General features: G+C 38.4%; 1 protein-coding gene across 1 annotated transcript in view; it reads left to right on the plus strand.

The window, feature by feature from the left end:
• Window positions 1-22,219, plus strand: part of SHC3 (SHC adaptor protein 3) — a 225,266-nt gene that overhangs the window by 138,556 nt on the left and 64,491 nt on the right. The window contains exons 7-9 of the mRNA XM_028531456.2: window positions 830-956; window positions 18,570-18,720; window positions 19,685-19,772. Coding sequence (XP_028387257.1) covers window positions 830-956; window positions 18,570-18,720; window positions 19,685-19,772 — 366 coding nt within the window. The remainder of the gene's footprint in view (window positions 1-829; window positions 957-18,569; window positions 18,721-19,684; window positions 19,773-22,219) is intronic.

Consider the following 22,219-nt stretch of genomic DNA (forward strand, 5'->3'; position numbering starts at 1 on the left):
CTGGGGTACAATGTAGAAGCTGAGGACATGGTGGCAGCTGCTGTCCCTGTGAGCTTTGTGCATAGAGAAGCCAGCATTTTGCTGAAAGTCACCAAACTTCAAAAGCAGTGATGACTCTGTCCCTTCCTGGGCAGTTTTCCATCTTTAAAGAGTCCTCTGTCTCGTGTGTACTGGGTTCTCCTACAGCCATAGGACAGTTTGGTGTTTCTGGTGCCTGGGAACAACTAACCACCTTTGTAGAGATGACCCCTCTTCACTGCCAGCATCTGCTGTGCTCCTGGAGGAACCCTCCCTGAATATAATTACATCTTAACTATTGAAAAGGGAAAGGTGTAGTGGGACACCCACATATGCTCTTTTCTCCAGGGAGAATACCTCTCTCCCATTAGTAGCAAGACCATGTCATGGTCATGGAGACATGTGAGAGGCTAAAGTTCCTCTGGGGGGTGTCAAGGACAGTCACTATCTTGAGGAACAGAAGCAGGGTCTTCTCTGTGCCTTTTCCCACTCAACCCTCTTTTTTCTGAAGGTTTTGCACGGGTTGTGCAGCAGCCTGGTCACAGGAGTGTGTCCTTGGGGGATGGCAGGCAGCTGCCACGATGGAATTCATTTTTAATTTTAGAGACAATAGGCTATTAAGGAATACATCCAATAGGGACACTGGAATTAAGTTTCAGGTAGAGCCTTCAGGAAATATTATGAAGGACACACATACCTCTTTGCCCTCCTGTTCTTACTGGGGGTTTTCACTCTCAGGAGGACTTCTGTGCAGGAGCCTGGGTAACTCCATTGTTTGTCTCTAATGGGCCTGGGTCTCTGGATCCCGCAGCTTGTCACATTCTGGAATGCTGTGATGGGCTGGCCCAGGATGTCATTGGCTCCATTGGACAAGCCTTTGAGCTCCGATTTAAGCAGTATTTGCAGTGTCCTTCCAAGATTCCCACTCTTCATGACCGGTAAGTAGTGCTACTGTTTGCAGTGGCCTTCCTGCATTTTATTACCTTTTTTTCCTAAAACAAACAAACAAACAAACAAAAACACTCAAAAGGAGAACACCACCAAACTGCCTCCCTGAGGTATGCCCTGTTCAGGGCTTCCTGGGCTCAAAGACACCTGGTGGTGCTCGGCTGTGGCTGAGGAAATCAGCAGATGGCAGCCGACATATGGGCAATGCTCAGAATGTTTAGAAAAACATTTTTTTCTTGAAACTATAGTGACAGTAGCCAAGGTTACAGAAAAGCACTGTGATATGTGTTTTTTCTCTGTTTCTTGCACAACTGTGCAATGTTTCCATATGTCACCTCCTTAGACTGGCAGGCATCACTACAGGTTCCACATGTCCCATTGTCCTTGTCATCGTGGTTGACACTCTCTGACTCAGGCTTCTCTGTGAGGCCCATGCTTGGAGTGATAAGTGTGAGTCCTGCTTTTGTGGCCTTTGTAGCTTGGAAACTCAATGGCTAATGTGGCGCTGGTCAAGATTTTTAACCAATCCGAGTCTTAGCAGTTTTCTTTGTAAAATTTCCCAGTAGTGCCTTGGCAGTACTGGTATTTTAAGTATTAAATAAAATAGTGAATGTGAACAGGAATTTTGAGATAATTTAGTATAAAAAGTGTTCAGGATTTACCATTGAATTTCCTTAGCACATTATTATGTTGTATTACATTACATTATATTAATTATATTATATTATAATTAATTATATTATGATATTTCATGCAGCATAAAGCATTGCTTTCTTTTTTTATTGTTGTTCAAGTAGAGTTGTCTCCATTTCCTCTGCAACACTCCCCTTCTCCCCAGCCATCCCCACCTCCCACCCTTGATCCTACCCTCTTTGGCTTTGTCCCTATGTTCTTTATACATGTTACCTCATGACCCTTCCCTATTTTTTTTCCTGTTATCCCATCCTACCTCCCTTCTGGTTACTGTCTGTTTTTTATTTCAATGTCTCTGGTTATATTTTGCTCGCATGTTTGTTTTGTTGATTAGGTTCCACTTATAGGTGAGATCATAAGGTATTAATCTTTCACTGTTTGGCTTATTTCCCTTGGCATAATGCTCTCCACATCCATCCAAGCTGTTGCAAAGGGTAGGAGCTCCTTTTTTCTTTCTGCTGCATAGCATTCCATTATGTAAATATACCATAGTTTTTAAACAATAATTACTTTATTTTTGTTAATATATTTTATTGATTATGCTATTATAGTTGTTGCATTTTTTCTCCCCTTTATTCCTTCCACCAAGTATCCTTCCTCCCACCACCAGCATTCCCCCACCTTAGTTCATGTCCATGGGTCATACATATAAATTCTTTGGCTTCTCCATTTCCCATACTATTCTTAACCTCCCCTGTCTATTTTGTACCTACCACTTATGCTTCTTTTTCCCTGTACATTTTCCTCCAACTCCCTCCTCCCCCTCCCTGCTAATAACCTCCATGTAACCTCTATTTCTGTGAATATGTTCCTGTTCTAGTTCTTTCCTTAGTTCATTTTTGGTTTTGTTTTTATAGGTTTGGTTGTTGATAGTTGTGAGTTTGTTGTCATTTTACTATCCATAGTTTTAATCTTCTTTTTCTTAGATAAGTCCCTTTAACATTTCATATAATGAAGGCTTGGTGGTGATGAACTCCTTTAACTTGACCTTATCTGGGAATCACTTTATCTGCCCTTCCATTCTAAATGAGAGCCTTGCTGGATAGAGTAATATTGGATGTAGGTCCTTGCCTTTCATGACTTGGAATACTTCTTTCCAGCCCTTTCTTGCCTGCAAGATTTCTTTGGAGAAAATCTCTAGGGGCTCTGATGGGAACTACATTGTAGATAACTGTTTCCTTTTCTCTTGCTGCTTTTAAGATTCTCTCCTTATCTTTAATCTAGGGTAATGTAATTATGATGTGCCTTGGTGTGTGCTTCCTTGGATCCAATTTCTTTGGGACTCTCTGAGCTTCCTGGACTTCCTGGAAGTCTATTTTCTTTACCAGATTGGAGAAGTTCTCCCCTTTTTTTGTTTTCAATTTCTTGCTCTTGTTCTTCTCCTTCTGGCACCCCTATGATTCAGATGTTGGGATGTTTCAAGTTGTCCTGGAAGTTCCTAAGTCTCTCCTCATTTTTTTTTTGCATTCTTTTTCTTCATTCTGTTCCAGTTGACTGTTTATTTCTTCCTTCTTGTCCAAAGCATTGATTTGAGTCCCTGTTTCCTTCCCTTCACTATTGGTTTCCTGTACATTTTCCTTTATTTCACTTTTCATAGTCTTTACTTTTGCAACTATTTTGTGACCACACTCAACCATTTCTGTGAGCATCCTGATTACCAGTGTTTTGAACTGTGCATCTGATAGGTTGACTATCTCTTCATTGCTTAATTCTTTTTTTTTTCTGGAGCTTTGGTCTGTTCTTTCATTTGGGCCATAATTTTTCTGTCTTGGTGCACCTATTACATACTAAGAGGCAGAGCCTTAGGTTTTTGCCAGGGTGGGTCTCTCCACGTTACTGCTTTATGGTGCTGTATGTAGTGGAGGGGTCTGAGAGGGAACAATGCCTCTTCCCCAGCTCTCAGCTGGTTTTCAGTCACTTCCTCAGCTACCCACAAGCAAATTGGGCACTTCTGATGCTGATTCCTGGGTAGGTGGTTTTGTGTACTTTCCATATGGGTCTCTCCAATGAACGCTCCTGTGAGGCTGAAAGCTTCTCCTGGCAACTCAATCCCCACTGGTGTTTTCAGTCAAAGGATTTGAGGCTTTATTTCCCCATGCTGGAACCCTGGGTTGCACAATCTGTCTCACTCCAAAGTTGTTCCTCCTACTGTATCTGCACACATTTGTGGGACAACCCAGCCTAACAGCTGATGCCTTTCCATGAGTCCACTCCATCCTGGCTGCCTGTCTCCACCCCTCCTAACAGTTTGGATAAATGTTTCTTCTTTAACTCCTTGGTTGTCAGATTTCCATACAGTTCGATTTTCTGACAGTTCTGGTTATATTTTTTTATTTTTAAATATGATGTTGTCCTTCTTTTGGTTGTGCAAGGATGCAAAGTACATCTACCTACACCTCCATCTTGGCCAGAAGTCCTCTGTAGCATAGTTTTTTCATCCATTCATTTGCTGATGTGCACTTAGGTTGTTTCCAGCACTTGGCTATTATAAATTCTGCTGCTATGAACACTGGGGGACATAGGTCCTTTTGGATTAGTGTTTAAGGATTCCTAGGGTATAAATCCCAGCAGTGGAATTTCTGGTTCAGAAAGCAATTCCATTTTTAGTTTTTTGAGGAAATTTCTTACTGTTTTTCAGAGTGGCTGCACCAGCCTGCATTCCCATAAACAATGTACTAGAGTTCCTTTTTCTTTACAACCTAGCCAGCATTTGTTGTTTGTTGATTTGTTTATGATGGCCATTCTGACAAATGTGAAGAGGTATTGCATTATGGTTTTAATTTGAGTCTCTCTGATGGATGGTGATGCTGAGTATCTTTTCATATGTCTCTGGGCCCTCTGTATGTTCTCCTTGGAGAAGTGTCTTTTTAAGTTTTTTGCCCATTTTTTAATTGGATTGTTTGTCTTCCTGGAATGGAGTTGTGTGAGTTCTTTATGTATTTTGGAGATCAAAACCTTGTCTGAGGTATCATTGGCAAACATGTTTTGCCATAAATTTGGTTCACTTTTTATTTTGCTGATGTTTTTTTAAGCCATGCAGACGCTCTTTATTTTGATGAAGTCTCATTTGTTCATTCTTTCCTTTATATGCCTTGCTCTAGCGGACATATCAGTGAAAATATTGCTGCATAGACTATCTGAGATTTTCCTGCCTATGCTTTACTCTAGGACTTTTATGATGTCACAACGTATATTTAAGTCTTTTATGTATATTAAGTTTATTTTTGTGTATGGTGTAAGTTGGTGGTCAAGTTCCGTTTTTTTTGCATGTAGCTGACTAGCTCTCCCAACACCATTTGTTGAAGAGGCTATTTTTACTTCCTTTTATGCTTCGGCCCCCTTTATCAAATATTAATTGACCATAGAGACTTGGGTTTATTTATGGGCTTCCTATTTTGTTCCATTGCTCTATGTGTCTGTTCTTATGCCAGTAACAGAATGTTTTGATTACAGTGGCCTTGTAATACAGTTTGATGTCAGGTATTGGGATCCCTCCTGCTTTCTTCTTTCTCAAAATTGCTGTGACTATCAGAATAATTAATGGTTCCATATAAATTTTTGAAATGTTTGTTCTATATCTGTGAAATATGTCATTGGTACTTTAATAGAGATTGTATTAAATCTATAAATTTCTTTGGGTAGTATGGACATTTTGATGATGTTAATTCTTCCAATCCATGAACATGGTATATGCTTCTATTTATTTGTGCTTCCTTAATTTCTTTCTTCAGTGTTGTGTAGTTTTCTGAGTACAGATCTTTGACCTCCTAGGTTAGGTTTATTCCTAGATACTTTATTTTTCTTGTTGCTGTATCAAATGGGATTTTTTCCTGATTTCTGTTTCTGATATTTCATTGTTGGTGTACAAAAATGCCTTAGATTTCTGAATATTGACTTTGTATCCTGCTGTTTTCCCAAATTAATTTATTAAGTTGGGTAGTTTTTTGGTGGAGTCTATAGGATTTACTCTGTATACTATCATGTCATCTGCAGACAATGACAGCTTTGCTTCCTCCTTTCCAATTTCAATGTGTTTTATTTATTTTTTCTTATCTGATTGCTATGTGGCTAGGAGTTCCAATACTATGTCGAATAGAAGTGGTGAAAGCAGACATCCTTCTCTTTTCCTGATCTTAGTGGGAAACTTTTAGTTTTTGCCTGTTGAGTATGATGTTGGCTGTAGGTTTCTGATATATGACCTTTATTATGTTGAGGTATGCTCCCTCTACTCCCACTTTCTGAGTGTTTTTATCATAAATGGGTGCTGTACCTTATCAAGTGCTTTTTCCACATCTATTGATATGACCATGTGATTTTTGTCTTTCCTTTTGTTTATGCAATGTATTATGTTTGTCGATTTGCAAAATATTGTACCATCTTTGCATCCTTAGGATCAATCCCACTTGATCATGGTGTATGATCATGGTGTATAATCTTTTCAATGTATCTCTGGATATGGTTTGCCAATATTTTGTTGAGGAATTTAGTGTGTATGTTCATCAGTGATATTAGCCTAAATTTTTCTTTCTTTGTAGTGTCTTTATTTAGTTTTAGGATTAGGATGGTGCTGGTCATAGGAAGTTTTGGAGTCTTGCCTCTTCTTGAATTTTTTGGAATAGTCTGTGAAGGATAGGGGTTAGCACTTCCTTAAATGTTTTGTAAGGTTTTCCTGTGAAACTGTCCATTCCAAGGCTTCTGTTTGCCAGGAGTTTTTTGATTACTGCTTTGATTTTGCCACCTGTTATTAGTCTGTTCAGGCTTTCTACGTCTTCTTCATTCAGTTTTGGAAGATTATATTTTTCTAGAAATTTGTCCATTTCACCTAGGTTTTCAAATTTCTTGCCATACAGTCCTTTGTAGTAATTTCTTACAATCCTTTGTATTTCTGTGGTGTCAGTTGTAATCTCTCCTCTTTCATTTCTGATTGTGTGTATTTGGGTCTTCTCTCTTTTTTCCTTGATGAGCCTGCTTAAAGGCTTGTTGATTTTGTTTCTTTTCAAAGAACCATCTCATGGGTTTATTGATCTTTAGAATTGTGCTTTTAGTCTCTATGGTATTTAATTCTGCTCTGATCGTGGTTATTTCCTTCCTTCTACTTGCTCTGGGTTGTCTTGTTGTTCCTTCAGTTCTTGTAGAGGCAGAGATAAGTTATTTTTGAAATGTTTCTATCTTTTTTAGGTAGGCCTGTATCACTATGAACTTTTCTCTCAGTACTGCCTTCACTGTATCCTGTAAGTTTTGGATAGTTGTGAATTCATTTTTATGTTTCCAGAAAGTTTTTAATTTTTTCCTTGATTTCTTTCTTAACTCATTCATTATTTAATAGCATGCTATTTAATTTCCATGTGTTTGAGTTTTTTTGTTGATCAGAGAAAATGTTGATATGATTTCAATTTTCTTGAATTTGTTGAGTCTTGTTTTGTGTTCTATCCTGTCATCTATCTTTGAAAATGTTCCATATGTATTTGAAAAGAATGTGTATTTTGCTTCTTTTGGATGAAAGGTTCTATATATATATATCTGTTAAGTCAATTTGATGTAAGGCACTGTTCAATGCTGCAGTATTCTTATTGATATTTAGTTTGGAAGATCTGTCCATTTTTGACAGTGGGGTATTGAAATCCCCTAGTACAAGTTTGTTTCTGTCTATATAGTCCTTGAAATCCTCCAAGATTTTCCTTTTATATTTGTGTGCTCCTACGTTCAGTGCATATATGTATACAATGTTTATGTCTTGATGATTTTTCAGTTGAATGTTATGAAGTGTCTCCTTTTATGGCCTTTGTTTTGAAGTCTATTTTGCCTGATATAAGTACTGCTACCCTGGCTTTTTTTCCTGTCAATTTGCTTGGAATACTTTTTTCCAACCCTTCAACTTCAGTCGATATATGTCTTTTGTTCTGAGGTGGGTGTCTTGTAGGCAGCATGTACGAAGTAATGTTGTCTTTTCTCTTCAGCTCACCTGTTTCTTTTGATTGGAACATTTAATCCATTTCCATTTAAGGTTTTTATTGATAAGTACATATTCATTGCCATTTTACTCCCTTCATACCTGTATTCTTTTTTCTCACTCTTTTTCTTCCTTTTCTTTAACCAGTCCTGTTGGCATATCTCGCAGTGCAGGTTTGGTGGAGGTGTATTCTTTCAGACTTCTTTTGTCTGAGAATCTCCTTATTTTGACTTCCATTTTAATTGAGAGCCTTGGTGGGTAGAGTAGTCTTGGTTGCAGGCCTTTGCTTTTCATTACTTAGAATATTACTTGTCATTCCCTTCTGTCTTATAGTATTTCCATTGAGATGTCAGCTTCTAACCTTATCAGGGCTCTCTTGTATGTTACTTCCTGTTTCTTCCTTCCTGCCTTTAAGATTCTCTCTTTGTCTTGGAATTTTGCTATTTTAATTATGATGTGTGTTGGACTGGGTGTCTTTGATTTCTCTTGATTGGGACCCTGTCTGGTTCTTGAATTTGTGTGATATTTTCTCTCATCAAATTAGGGAAGTTGTCCATCATTACTTTTTCAAACAGGTTTTCTATCCCTTGCTCTTCTTCTTCTCCTTCTGGTATCCCTGTTATATGGATATTATTATGCTTCACGTTGTCTTGAATTTCCCTTAACCCCTCTTTGTTCATCAGTAAACACTGACTGTTTTGTTTCCTCCTTTCTGATTTGAATGCATCTTATTTCTTTTTCTTGTCTGATCGCTGTGGCTAAAACTTCCAGTACTATATTGAATAGAAGTGGTGAAAGTGGACAGTCTTGTCTTGTTCCTGATCTTAGTGGAAAAGATTTTAATTTTTGGCTATTGAGTATGATGTTGACTGTAGGTCTCTCATTTATGGCCTTTATTATGTTGAGGAATGCTCCCTCTATTCCCACTTTGTTGAGTGTTTTTTATCAAAAATGGGTGCTGTACCTTATCAAATACTTTTCCTCCATCTATTGATATGATCATGTGATTTTTGCCTTTGCTTTTGTTTATGTGATGTATTACATTTACCGATTTCCGAATATTGAACCATCCTTGCATCCCTGGAATGAATCCCACTTGGTCATGGTGTATGATCTTTTTAATGTATTGTTGGATGCGGTTTGCCAGTATTTGGTTGAGGATTTTAGCGTCAATGTTCATCAGCGATATTGGCCTGAAGTTTTCTTTCTTTGTTGTGTCTTTATCTGGTTTTGGAATTAGGATGATGTTGGTGTCATAAAAAGAGTCTGGGAGTCTCCCATTTTCTTGGATTTTTTGGAATAGTCTGTGAAGGATAGGGGTTAGCTCTTCCTTAAATGCTTTTTAGAATTCTCCTGTGAAACCATCTTGTCCAGGGCTTTTGTATGCTGGGCGTGTTTTGATTACTGCTTCAATTTTTTTTGCTGTTTTTGGTGTGTTCAGGTTTTCTGCTTTTTCATTGAGTTTTGGAAGATTATGTTTTTCTAGAAATTTATCCATTTCACCTAGGTTTTCAAATTTCTTGGCATACAGTTCTCTGTAGTAATATCTTACAATGCTTTGTATTTCTGTGGTATCAGTTGTAATCTCTCCTCTTTCATTTCTGATTGTGTTTATTTGGGTCTTCTCTCTTTTTTTCTTGATGAGTCTGTTTAAAGGCTTGTTGGTTTTCTTTATCTTTTCAAAGAACCAGCTCTTGGATTCATTGATCCTTAGAATTGTGCTTTTAGTCTTTATGTCATTTAATTCTGCTCTGATCTTTGTTATTTCCTTCCTTCTGCTTGCTCTGGGCTGTCTTTGTTGTTGTTCCTTGAGTTCTTGTAGATGTAGGGTTAGGTTGTTTGTTTGAAATGTTTCTAACTTTTTTAGGTGGGCCTGTATCGCTATGAACTTCCCTCTCAGGACTGCCTTGGCTGTGTCCCATAAGTTTGGGGTTGTTGTGAGTTCGTTTTCATTTGTTTCCAGAAATCTTTTGATTTCTTCCCTAATTTCATTCTTGATCCATTCATTGTTTAATAGCAAGCTATATAATCTCCCTGATTTTGAGTGTTCTCGGTTTTTTTCCTTGGGGTTGGTTTCTAGCTTCAGTCCCTTGTGGTCTGAGAAAACGCTTGGTATGATTTAAATTTTCTTGACATTGTTGAGGCTTGTTTCTGTCCTATCATGTCCTCTATCTTTGAAAATGTTCTGTGTACATTTGAAAAGAATGTGCATTTAGCTTCTTTGAGATGGAGGGCTCTGTATATATCAGTTAAGTCCATTTCATATAGGGTATTGTTTAACGCTACTATATCTTTGTTGATATTTTGTTTGGAAGATGTGTCCATTTTTGATAGTGGGATGTTAAAATTCCCCAGTATAATTGTGTTGCTATCCATATCTTTCTTGAAGTCCTCTAAGATTTTCTTTATGTATTTGGGTGCTCCTATGTTGAGTGCATATATATTTACAATATTTATGTCTTCTTGGTGGATTCTTCCCTTGTGTATTACGAAGTGAACGCTGGGTATCTCTTTATGGCCCTTTTTTGGAAGTCTATTTTGTCTGATATGAGTATTGCTACCCCGGCTTTTTTTCCCCGTCTCTTTGCTTGGAAAATTTGTTTCCAGCCTTTCCCTTTCAGCCTGTGTAGATCTTTTGTCCTGAGGTGGGTCTCTTGTAGGCAGCATATGTGTGGGTCATGCTTTCTTATCCATTCGGCTATTCTATGTCTTTTGATGGGAGCATTAATCCATTTACATTTAAGGTTATTATTGATAGGTTCTTGTCCATTGCCATTTTTGTATCTGTGTTTCTCTGTCTCTCCCCCTCTCTTTTCCTTCCTTTCCTTAAAGCAGTCCCTTTAGAATCTCTTGCAGAGCTGGTTTGGTGGAAGTGTATTCTGTTAGACTTCTTTTGTCTGGGAAGCTTCTTATTTGGCCTTCTATCTTGATTGAGAGCTTTGCTGGTTAAAGTAGCCTTGGCTTCAGGCTTCTGGTTCTCATTACTTGGAATATTTTTTGCCATTCTTTTCTGGCTTGGAGCTTTTTTATTGAGAAGTCAGCTGTTAGCCTTATTGTGGCTCCCTTTTATGTTACTTCCTGTTTCTTTCTTGCTGCCTTTAATATTCTCTCTTTGTTTTGGAATTTTGCCATTTTAATTATGATGTGTCTTGAAGTGGGCCTCTTTGGGTTTCTCTTGATTGGAACTGTGTTTCTTAGATGTGTGTGGCTTTTTCTCTCATCAACTTGGGGAAGTTTTCCATCACTACTTTTTCAAATAGGTGTTCTATCCCTTGCTCTTCTTCTCCTTGTGTTATCCCTGTTATATGGATATTATTATGTTTCATATTTTCTTGTATTTCCCTTAATCCCTCTTCATTTTTTCTGAGCCTCTTTTCCTTTTCTTCCTCTTTCTGGGTGTTTTCTTCTACTTTTTCCTCTAGCTCGATGATCTGATCTTCTGCTTCATGAATCCTGCTTTTGATTCCTTCTACTGTGTTCTTCCATTGAGATATTGTATTCTTCATTTTCTCTTGGCCCTTGTTGAAAGTTTCTCTTTCCTTTTTCATGTTGATATAGTTTGCAGTGAGATTGTTGTAGCTTCCCTGTGGTTTCTGGTAGCTCATTGTGAACTCATTGAGCTTTCTGAAAATCATTGCTTTGAACTCATTATCTGATGGTTGAATTGCCTCTATTTCATTTAGCATTCTTTCTGAGGCTTCCTCCTTTCCTTTCATTTGGGGATTGTTTCTTTGTCTTCCCATTGTTTGTGAGACTCTTGTTGTGAGCCGCAGTTTCTTAAATTGATATGCTGTGGCACCCTGGGTTTATGGTGTGAACTTTTGTTGTAGAATACCAGTGAGTTCCAGTGGTGCAGTCTCCTTGATTTCCTGAGCTCACTCATCTTGGGCTGTCACTTAAGTTGGCCCTGCATTTGTCTTTGTGTTTTGATTGTTGTTGGGTCTTTTCTTGGTCATTCCTTCTCACCATTTGGTTAAATGAGGGTCACTCCATCCACCACCTCTTGTATTTTGTTGTGCTGGTGAGGTCAGGTTTTGTTGAAGCTCATTCTTCCGTGTGTATAAAGTTTTCAGGATTCTCTCTTGCTCTTGTTTAGTTGTTTGTAGTGGGTAGTGTCTCTACTGTTTAGTTGTATTTCCATGTAGGTCCGGGATTCAGGTTTGTGTGGTTTCCACTCCCTCCTTCACCTTCTTCTGTTGTTATCTGTTAGTGATTCCTTTTTTGTTGAGTTTCCTCTTCCAGTGAGTATCCTGGTGTTCACCACTTCCACCTACTCTTTATTGTGATCATTTGGAGGGGGGAGGCAAAATGGTTTAAGACAGCAGGAATGTATTCTATGATATTTACAGTAGCAGCCAGTAGAGAAGAGATAGGAGATCCTTTGGCTATGTATAGGGTTAACCATGATCTTCCACCCAGCTAGCTGATTTTTAGAAAGGATGTAAAGAAGAGAAGACTCTTGTTGTGAAAGGAAGGATTGTGAGTTGGATCTAGAAAGTAGTGAGGTTGTGGGGGGTCAGATTCTTAGGTAAGGTGAGAGTAAAAGATAGTAAATAGGTGTAGTGTGTGAGAGAATAGAGTTAACAACTACAGTAATAGAGTTCAGGAAACTGTAAAGTGGGCTAAGATCTGGGAGAGATTTTGTGAAGTATTTATAATTGCACGGAACAGCTATTATTTACAATAATATTAGAACAACAATCATGTGACAGAATCTATGAGATCTAGATAACAAGAATAGGGAGTATAGAACCTTGAGTAGTGTGCTAATGGGACACAGGTGAGTTAAAGGACAGTAAATTAGCAATACACTATGAAAGAGAGATCAGGGGAAACCTGTCATATGATACAATATAACCAGCCTAGCAAAGCAGACTATACAGAAAGAAGAGGAATACAAAAATGCTATTTAAAAAAAAGATGTAAGAATAATGGAAAAATAATAATACAATGTGCAATAACTTGCAGGTTCTCTGTTATAGCAGAGTGAAATTTGTCTCACCATCACAGCTGTTGTGATACCCCTTCTTCGTGTTCAACTCTGGTCTTTTCACAGTTCCAGATTTTTGTCTCACTTGTAGGTATTTTAAAAAAAAAGTCAGACGAAAGAAGGAAGATGAGATGAAATTGGAGGAAAGGAAGGAGGCAGGAATAAAATAAGAAAGCAGGAAAGAGAGGAAAAAGAAATTGAAAGAGAATAAAAATAATATAAATTAAAAAGTTAAGAATTATTTAAAAAATTAGAATAAAATTAAAAAACCTCTTGGTTTCAAAGTGGCCAAACTGGTTTTTCTGGTCTTACTGGCTATAGCAGGCTGAAGGGTGATAGGTATGGCTTTTCTTCCTTCCTGATCTACACTCAGTCACCTGTGCACACTGTCTGGGGAGCTATCGTGGCACCTTTACCCTGTGTCCTGGGTGTGGGAACCAAGCCTTTCCCCAGGGTTACTGCTGTGTTTTGGGGTGCCGGGGTGTGCTCCCACATTCGCCCTCAGCCAGACTGCCTCACCCTTCCCAGTGCTATGGGGGTGGGCAGGGTCCTCTGCACAAACACAACCTTCTGTGCATCCTTGGGATCACTGCCTGGCTGGGTGGCAGGGAGGCCGGAGCAATTGCTGTAGGAGAATTCCCCAAACAGTGTCTGTCTTTTCACTCCTTCCTCTTGAGAAATTCCTCCTACTCAAGGCTGCTGCTCCATACAGTGGCCTGGCTTCTCCCACAGCCCAACTCTCCAGCCAGACTGGTGACCCTGTGGGTCAAGGAGCAACCCAACCCTGCCGGTGTTTACAGACTCTGGGGGAGCTCACAGCCCCCTTGTGTTTGCTAGCAACCGGGTTCCTCCCGGGGCCCCTCAGACCTTCTTTGGCTGTGGAGGGAGCAGTTGTCCCGGCTCTCTCCCAAGGACTCTGTGGCAAACTCGGCAGTGGGCACTGGGCCTGGGGCTGCAGTCCCACCCAGACCCCGCACTGGTCCCTGGGACCCTACCGTCTTGCAGCACTCCTCTCACTGCCTGGTGTTTTGGTTCTGCCACAATTCTTGGTCCCTTATTTTCATATATGTTTAGGTACGTTGGTTGCTTTTTCTTTTACTCCATAGATGGTCCAGGATTTTCTCCTGTGTATAGAGGGAATGAAATCTGCTCCCTCCTACCCTGACACCATCTTCCTTAGATAAGTCGTTTTAACATTTTATACAATAATGGCTTGGCAATGATGAACTCCTTTAACTTGACCTTATCTGGGAAGCACTTTATCTGCCCTTCCATTCTAAATGATAGCTTTGCTGGCTAGAGTAATATTGGATGTAGTTCCTTGCATTTCATGACTTCAAATACTTCTTTTCCAGCCCCTTCTTGCCTAGAAGATTTCTTTAGAGAAATCAGCTGATGGTCTTTTGGGCATTCCTTTGTAGGTAACTCTCTCCTTTCCTTTGCTGCTTTTAAGATTCTCTATTTTTAACCTTGGGTAAGTTAATGATGATGTGGCTTGGTGTGTTCTTCTTTGGGTCCAACTTCTTTGGGACTCTCTGAGCTCTTTGGACTTCCTGGAAGTCTATTTCCTTTTCCAGATTGGGGAAATTTTCCTTCATTATTTGTTCAAATATCTTTTCCATTTCTTACTCTTGTTCTTCCCCTTCTGGCACTTGTATAATTTGGATATTGGAATGTTTAAGTTGTCCCAGATGTCCCTAAGCTTCTCTTCATTTTTTTGAATTCTTGTTTCTTCATTCTGTTCTGGTTGGATGACTATTTCTTCCTTTTGCCCCAAACCATTGATTTGAGTCCTAGTTTCTTTCCTGTCACTGTTGGTTCCCTAAATATTTTGCTTTATTTCACTTGGGTATCTTTCATTTGCTCTTTCATTTTGTGACCAAGCTCAGTCAGTTCTGTGAGCATTTTGATTACCAGGGCTTTGAACTCTCCATCAGATGGGCTGGTTATCTCCTCATCACTTAGCTCTGTTCCTGGAGTTTTGCTCTGTTCTTTCCTTTGAGCCATATTTCTTTGTCTCAGTGCACCTGCTAAGTTATAAGGGGGTGGGGCCTTAGGTATTCACTAGGTCAGGGTAACCCTGCTTGCTGTGCTGTGGTGCTGTCTGTGGTGGAGAGGCCAGAAAGGAAACAGTGCAGCTTGCCTGCTTCACTCTAGCCCACTTTCCAATGAGCCCTCCTGTGAGGCTGGGAGTTCCTCCCACTGAGGCAACCCTTACCATAGCTCTGAGTCTCAGTTTCCCACTCAGCCAGTCCTGTTCATGTGGTCAGGTCCTTTGCCATGGGTTCTCTCCATCCTCCTGCCTTACTGGTCTAGTTGGTCTGGTTGACTGTTTCTTGGTTGTCAGAGTTCCATGCAGTTTGATTTTCTGGCTTTTTCCTTTTTTTTCTTGTTGTTTATTGATTTTAGATTGGTTGTTATCTTCCTTTTGGTTGTGCAAGGAAGCGAAGGGTATCTTCCTACACTTGCATCTTGGCTGGAACCCTACTCTTGGCTGTTGTTGGTTGTTTCTACATCCTTTTTTCATGCTGGTTAATTCACATTTAATTCCCTATTGCTTCCTTGTAGTTTTTAGTAATTCTCACTGAGCTCATTGTGCTTCCTTATAAGCATTGTTTTGAACTCAATATCTGATCATTGACTTGCCTCTATTTCAGTTAACATTCTTTCTGAGGATTCCTCTTTCCTTTTTGTTAAGGCCTTGGTTCTTTGTCTTCCCATTATTTGTGAGACTCTTTTTATTTCCCTCTGCTTCTTAAATTGACCTATTTAGACTCCCTGAGTTTGTGGTATGAACTTCTATGATAGGAGACTTGTGAGATTCAGTGGTGCAGTCACCTTGATCTCCTGATCTTGATGTTCTTGGGGTGCCCTTTATGCAGTTTATGTTGGCTTTGTGGGCGTAATTGAGTTTTCATTGCTGTTGGGTTGTTATTTGGTGGGTCCTTCCCTCCAGCTGGGTGACTGAGGGTCACTCTGACCACCATTTCTTGTATTGCAAAACATATTTTAAAAAGTAACATGGGGCATAGTGATCACTCAATACTCTGTCCTTTACTGAATTTTCATAGTAGAAGCCTACTACCCTGATATGTTCACTCTTAATAAAACTTTATTATATTTCTTGTAAATTTACTTTGCATGTTTGTTTTCCAATTTCTACAGCTACATTTTGTGTCTTAGTCATAAAGTTAGTTCTGCCTTTGTCTTCATTATTATGAAGATTTTTGTCACCTCTCTGAAGTTTTCACCATTCTTGAAAGATACTTTAAAATTCTTTCCATCTTCCACTGGTTAAGTTCTTTTAAGGCTTTCATTTTGTTGATTCCTTTGAAGGCCCCACTTTTTTCTTATTGACAGAAGCTACTACAAGCTCAGCGAGCTGTGTGCAAGAAGAGTTAGTTAGAAAGTGACAGATACCCAGATGGCCCTTACAGGAAAATGAACAAATTTTTAAATTGTATATAAAATGAGATATAGTCATTACAAAGGATGTATCAGTAGATGTGTATTACTAGGAAAAAATCTCAAAATGTTTAAATGGAGTGAGAAAGAATATGAACTATTTATATGAATTTTAAAACACACAAACAATTATATATACAATTTATAGATAAATATATGGATGGATATAAAAACATGCAGGAATATTATATAACAACTCTAAGATATCCAAGGTTGAATTGGGGGCAGAGTGAGCTTTAACTTTATTTGTCAAGTATTATTTCCTCCCTAATATTTCATAATGAAAAGGTACAAATATACAAAAGTATTTTAATAGTAAACACCTTTATACCCATCATCTATATTCTACCATTAATATTTCTCTGTTAATTTCACTTATCTATCCATCTGAAGTTTGACACATTTTACTTCTTTTTATGAAAGGAGGCAAATATAGAAAATGTTCACACCATTTAATCTCAGTGGTAGGTACACAGATATCTTTTATATTAATTATTATGATTTTCTATACTTTTGAAATATTATTTAAAGTCCAACAAATGATATTAAAATAATATGTACAAAAGTGGGTGGCTGGAGTTAACTGAATCACCAAGCTTCTTTGGGAATATACTTAAGGCATGAAGTCCTGTATGTGTTTCTATATAATAAAGATTGAAGAGATTTGTATAAATTTAATTTTGCACCATTGTTCTCTATTTCTTCATGTTGATGTATATTACCATCTAGTGTTCTTTCATTTTAGTGTAAAGTACTTTCTTTAATACTAATTGCAGGAAAGATTTGCTAGTGATGATTTTTTTTCAGTTTTTATATATCTGGAAATGTCCTATTTCTGTTTCATTTTGAAAGGATAGTTTTACTGGATAGAGAATGCTACGTATATTGTCGTCTTCTTTCAGTACTTGAATATGCCATACCACTACTTTCTGGCCTTCATTGTTTGTGGTAAGAAGTCAGCTGTTAATATTATTGAGGATCCTTTGTTTAAAATCTGAGTTCCCTCAGGGACAGTTTCTATTGATTGCTTATTTTTCTTGCGGGGTTTTTTTTTTTTTTTTTTGCATGTCTCATAATTTTATTTTTTTGTAGAAAGTAGGGATTTGAAATAATATATGTGACAACTCTGGAAATCAGATTTCTCCCTTCTTCAGGATTTATTGTTGTTGCTGGTTTTTGTGGTTGTTTGTTTTAATGACTTTTATAAACTAAATTCATAAAGTCTGTATTCCTTGTCCACTAATAATGGCCACTAACTCTGCTCACTTTAATTATTAGAAAGCTAATTACTAGAAAAAGATTTCCTAAATTCCAGGAACTGGTCTTTGCTGAGGGGCTCTGTTTTTGTGTGGGAATCCCTTTAACACTCAGCCAGGCACTTGGCAATTCTTTAGCTTTCACTTCCTACTTGTGCATAGCTTCAGGCTAAGCCAGTGTTTGAAACTAGGGCCTTTTTACATCTTTTCTAAGCAGGGATTCATCCTTGACCATGAACAGAGCCCTATGAATTCTAGATTCTAGTAGCCTTCTAGATTCTTGGAAATATGTTGAGGTTTATCAAAATCCCTATGAACATCCCATTTTCTAGCTTTTCCTTTTAAGCTTTTGATTAGCCTACTCTTTGCCCCCAGTGTTATTTACTGCCCCAGGAAACCATGTTGTTAAACAATTTCCTCTAATTGCTCTTGACAAATGACCCAGCAGAGGAAGCATTTCCCCCCAAATCAGGTCAAATAAAGACAGTCATAGGAGTTACCACTTCTAGGAAATGACAAGACAGTTAATATAATGACTGTTCTCTTGGAATGAGGCTGTGAAAGAGACTCAGAGCTGTTTTGCCTTCTTTCATGGCTATCAGGCTACTCATTTTTACTGTGATTGTGGGCTCTTTGTTTTAAAAACTACCATGGAGATAGGAATAGGGCAAGTTAAAATGCCACAAAGACACTCTTCATAAAGCTGTCTTTTGTTTGCTTAAAAAAATACACTCCCTAGGTTGTTGAAAGCCTCTGGTTATTTTCCAGGGTTTTAAGTAGTTGATTCTGATTTTTTTTTTACCACTTTTATTGTTCTTTCATAACAGAAAAAAGTTTCAGAGGTTCTTACTCTGCCATTTTCCCTGATGTCATGAAATCTTCATATTTTTAGTTGGTTTTGGGGTAAATTTCATAATTTACTAAAATGTGTGTTTGTGTCTTCAGTATCTGGTTATCTTTGTACTTGAAATTTTCTTTCTTAAACAAAATATACTTTTAAAAAGGATTTTTTCTATTTCAAATATGACTGGTATTTTCCAAAGGGTAGAACTGTAAATAAGGCAGAGATATTTGTCTAAATATCTCTAAAGCACTCATGTGCTTTTCATATATGACTGAGGCTTACATGATTGAGGGGGCAATGGGTAAACTTACTTTTCTGGGGTGACAAGATATTAACATTAGATTAATTGGTTTTGACCATAAGCTCAGTGCTTGGCTAACGCTTTTGAAAATTCTCTTTTAACAGAATGCAGAGTCTGGATGAGCCATGGACTGAGGAGGAGGGTGATGGCTCAGATCACCCATACTACAACAGTATTCCAAACAAGACTCCCCCTCCAGGGGGGGTTGTTAATTCTCGACTGAAAGCCAGACCTCATGCCCCTGACACAGCCCAGGTAATTGTTGTACCTTTTCCTTTGGAAGCTTAATAACTGAACTTTATTCTGTTCATTTTTCTCAAATTTATTTTCAGGTTGGTGTTCTGTCCACTTGACAGAATAACTCATAAAATTTTTCCCCATGGATTTCACAAAGCAGACAAATGAAGGAGGCTTTTGTTTTAACATCACAAGGTGTTAGTCAAATACCTTCAAAGTATATTGTGATTCTTGAGAGAGTAGTCTAAATGTTGGTTCTCCATCCTGGGACAAATTGCACTATAATGCAATCATAATGAGGAGAAGATAGAGTTCAAATCCTTTTAAAAAATCTAGGTACTTTGGTTTCTCTGAACAGGTAGTGGACACAGACCTTTAAAGTGGTCAGAATTTTATGAGTTTTTTTTATGTTAGCCATTTTCCCTCCAACTCAAAATTCTAGTAAGGCAATTCTAGTAAGGCAATTATTTCCTAGAGTTATGTCATCTCTACTTTGTAATAGAGCGTTTAATGTCACTTACCTTGTGTGAATAATGACACTAATAATAGTGTCAAAATAACATTGAAATGAAGTGTCAGTAGCTCTGGCACTGAGAGGGAATAGACTGGATGGACTTGCCCAGGTGTGTTGGATTGGCAGTGTGTTCTAACACATAGACACTCTAACTGAAATTTATTTTAGGGCAAGTTGAGTGATGCAGCTGTGGACAGAAGAGCTTAATTCATGCTCACACTTGGGGGAGTTGTTGGAAGCATGAAAATAAGAGTGGGAATGAACAGTTTTGTTGAGATGTAGTCTCTTCCTTATGCCCATACAAACTTATTTCTTAAATCTCAATGCCAACTGTGAGGCATGGAGGGAAAACTGCATGTAATCAGGGATGCAATCACTTAACTACTGACTTATGCCCCTTCTACTATATTATAGCTTTTGGAAATGGGGAAACAAGATGAGCATAATTTTTTCTCTTTGTATCCATAGTTTTCAGGAAAAGAGCAAACTTATTACCAGGGAAGACACTTAGGAGACTCATTTGGTGAAGACTGGCAGCAAACACCTGTCAGGCAAGGTGAGAGGCAAGGTAACAAGGGCAAGAAACAAAAAAATACAAAAGTCATGTGTTGTTTTCCGGTCCTCCTTGTCCCTCCTCCTTTCTTTAGAGATCACTGATTTGCTTTATATCCTTATATAGATTAATTTGCATTTTCTAGAATTTTATATGCATATAATTATACATGATACATTCTTTTTTATTTGACTTCTTTCACTTAGCAAAATTATTTTTAGATTCACTCCATTGCTCTATGTATCAATAGACTTTTTCTTTTTATTGATGACTAGTATTTCATTGTATGAGTATCCTGCACCATGCTTACATGTTGATTGATATTTATTTCCAATTTGTGGGCAAAGGGAAAATTTATTTCCAATGTACAGATAAGTTGGTTTGAACATTCATGTTAAAAAAATACCCAAACAAAAGTAAGGTCTCCCCAGTGTAGTTCACCTAGTGAGAAATTGGCAGAAAAACCCATTGGAAAGATCTAGTGAGGATGGGATTACAGATTCTCAACCAGCTCATAGAAATATATAAAGTAAGGGAGACTTCTGGCCAAGATGGAGGTATAGATAGATACACTTTGCCTCCTTGCACAAGCAAAAGGACGACAGAAAAATAAAAAAATAAAAAAAAACCAACCAGAACTGCCAGAAAATTGAATTGTGTGGAAGTCTGACAATCAAGGAGTTAAAGAAGAAACATTTCTCCATACCAGTAGGAAGGGTGGACATGGGCAGTCAGGGTGGAGAAGACTTGAGGCAAGGTGGTAGCTGGAGGACTGGGCAAGAAGGTGGCTGGCAGAGTGGGCAGTCCCACATTTATGTGCACATAAACCAGGAGGAATGACTTAGGAGCGAGACACACCATGCAACCCAGGGTTACAGCCTGAGGAAATAAAGCCTCAAATCTTCTGACTGAAAACAACAATGGGGATTGGGGTAGCAGGAGAAACTCCTAGCCTCACAGGAGAGTTCATTGGAGAGACCCACAGGGTCCTAGAACAAACATAAATCACCCACCCAGGAATCAGTACCAAAAGGGTCCAATTTGCTTGTGGGTAGTAGAGGTAGACACTGGAAGATGGCCGAGAACTGAGCAAGTGGCATTGTCCTCTCTCAAATCCCTTTCCTACATACAGTGCCACAATGCAGCAAAGTGCATTGCCCACCCTGGTGAATACTTAAGGCTCTGCCCCTTACTAAGTAACAGGTGTGCCAAGACAAAAAGAACTATGGACCAAATGAAACAACAGATCAAAACTCCAGAAAAAATACAACTAAGTGATTAAGAAATAGCCAACCTATCAGGTGCAGAGTTGAAAACACTGGTAATCAGGATGCGGACAGATGCTTGAGTACAGTCACACAATAAGTGAAAAAGTGAAGGCTATGCAAAGTGCAATAAAAAAATGCACAGGGAACCAACAGTGAAGGGAAGGAAATTGGGACTAAAATCACTGATTTGGAGCAGAAAGAAGAAATAAACATTCAACCTGAACAGAATGAAGAAAAAGAATACAAAAAAAAATGAGAAGAGGCTTAGGAACCTCCAGGACAACTTGAAACATTCCAACATCTAAATCTTAAGGGTTCCAGAAGGAGAAGAGGAACAGTAAGAAATGGAAAACTTATTTGAACAAATAATGAAGGAAAACTTCATTATTTGGTAAGGGAAATAGAATTCTAGGAAGTCCCGGAAGCTCAGAGAGTCCCAGAGAAGTTGCACCCAAGGAGGAACACACCAAGGCACATCATAATTACATTACCCAAGATCAAAGATAGGAGAGAATCTTCAAAGCAGCAAGAGAAAAGGAGACAGTTATCTACAATGGAGTTCCCATTAGAGTCTCTATTGATTTTCTCCAAAAAAATCTTGCAGGCAAGAAGGGGCTGGAAAGAAGTATTCCAAGTCATGAAAGGCAAGGACCTACACCCAATATGGCTCTATCTAGCAAAGCTCTCATTTAGAATGGAAGGGCAGATAAAGTGATTCCCAGACAAGGTCAAGTTAAAGGAGTTCAGCACCACCAAGCCCTTATTATATGAAATGTTAAAGGAACTTATCTAAGAAAAAGAAGATCAAAACTATGAACAGTAAAATGACAACAAACACAACTATCAACAACTGAACCTAAAAAAACAAAACCAAAAATGAACTAAGAAAACAACTAGAACAGGAACATATTCACAGAAATAGAGGTTACATGGAGGTTATCAGTGGGGGGAGTTGGAGGAAAATGTGTAGGGAAAAAGAAGCATAAGTGGTAGGTACAAAATAGACAGGGGAGGTTAAGAATAGTATGGGAAATGGAGAAGCCAAAGAACTTATATGTATGACCCATGGACATGAACTAAGGTGGGGAAATGCTGGTGGGAGGAAGGGTACTGGGCAGAAGGGAATAAAAGGGAGAAAAAATGCAACAACTATAATAGCATAATCAATAAAGTGTTTTAAAA

This window comes from Phyllostomus discolor, chromosome 3 (assembly GCF_004126475.2).
Source record: "Phyllostomus discolor isolate MPI-MPIP mPhyDis1 chromosome 3, mPhyDis1.pri.v3, whole genome shotgun sequence".
NCBI lineage: Eukaryota > Metazoa > Chordata > Mammalia > Chiroptera > Phyllostomidae > Phyllostomus > Phyllostomus discolor.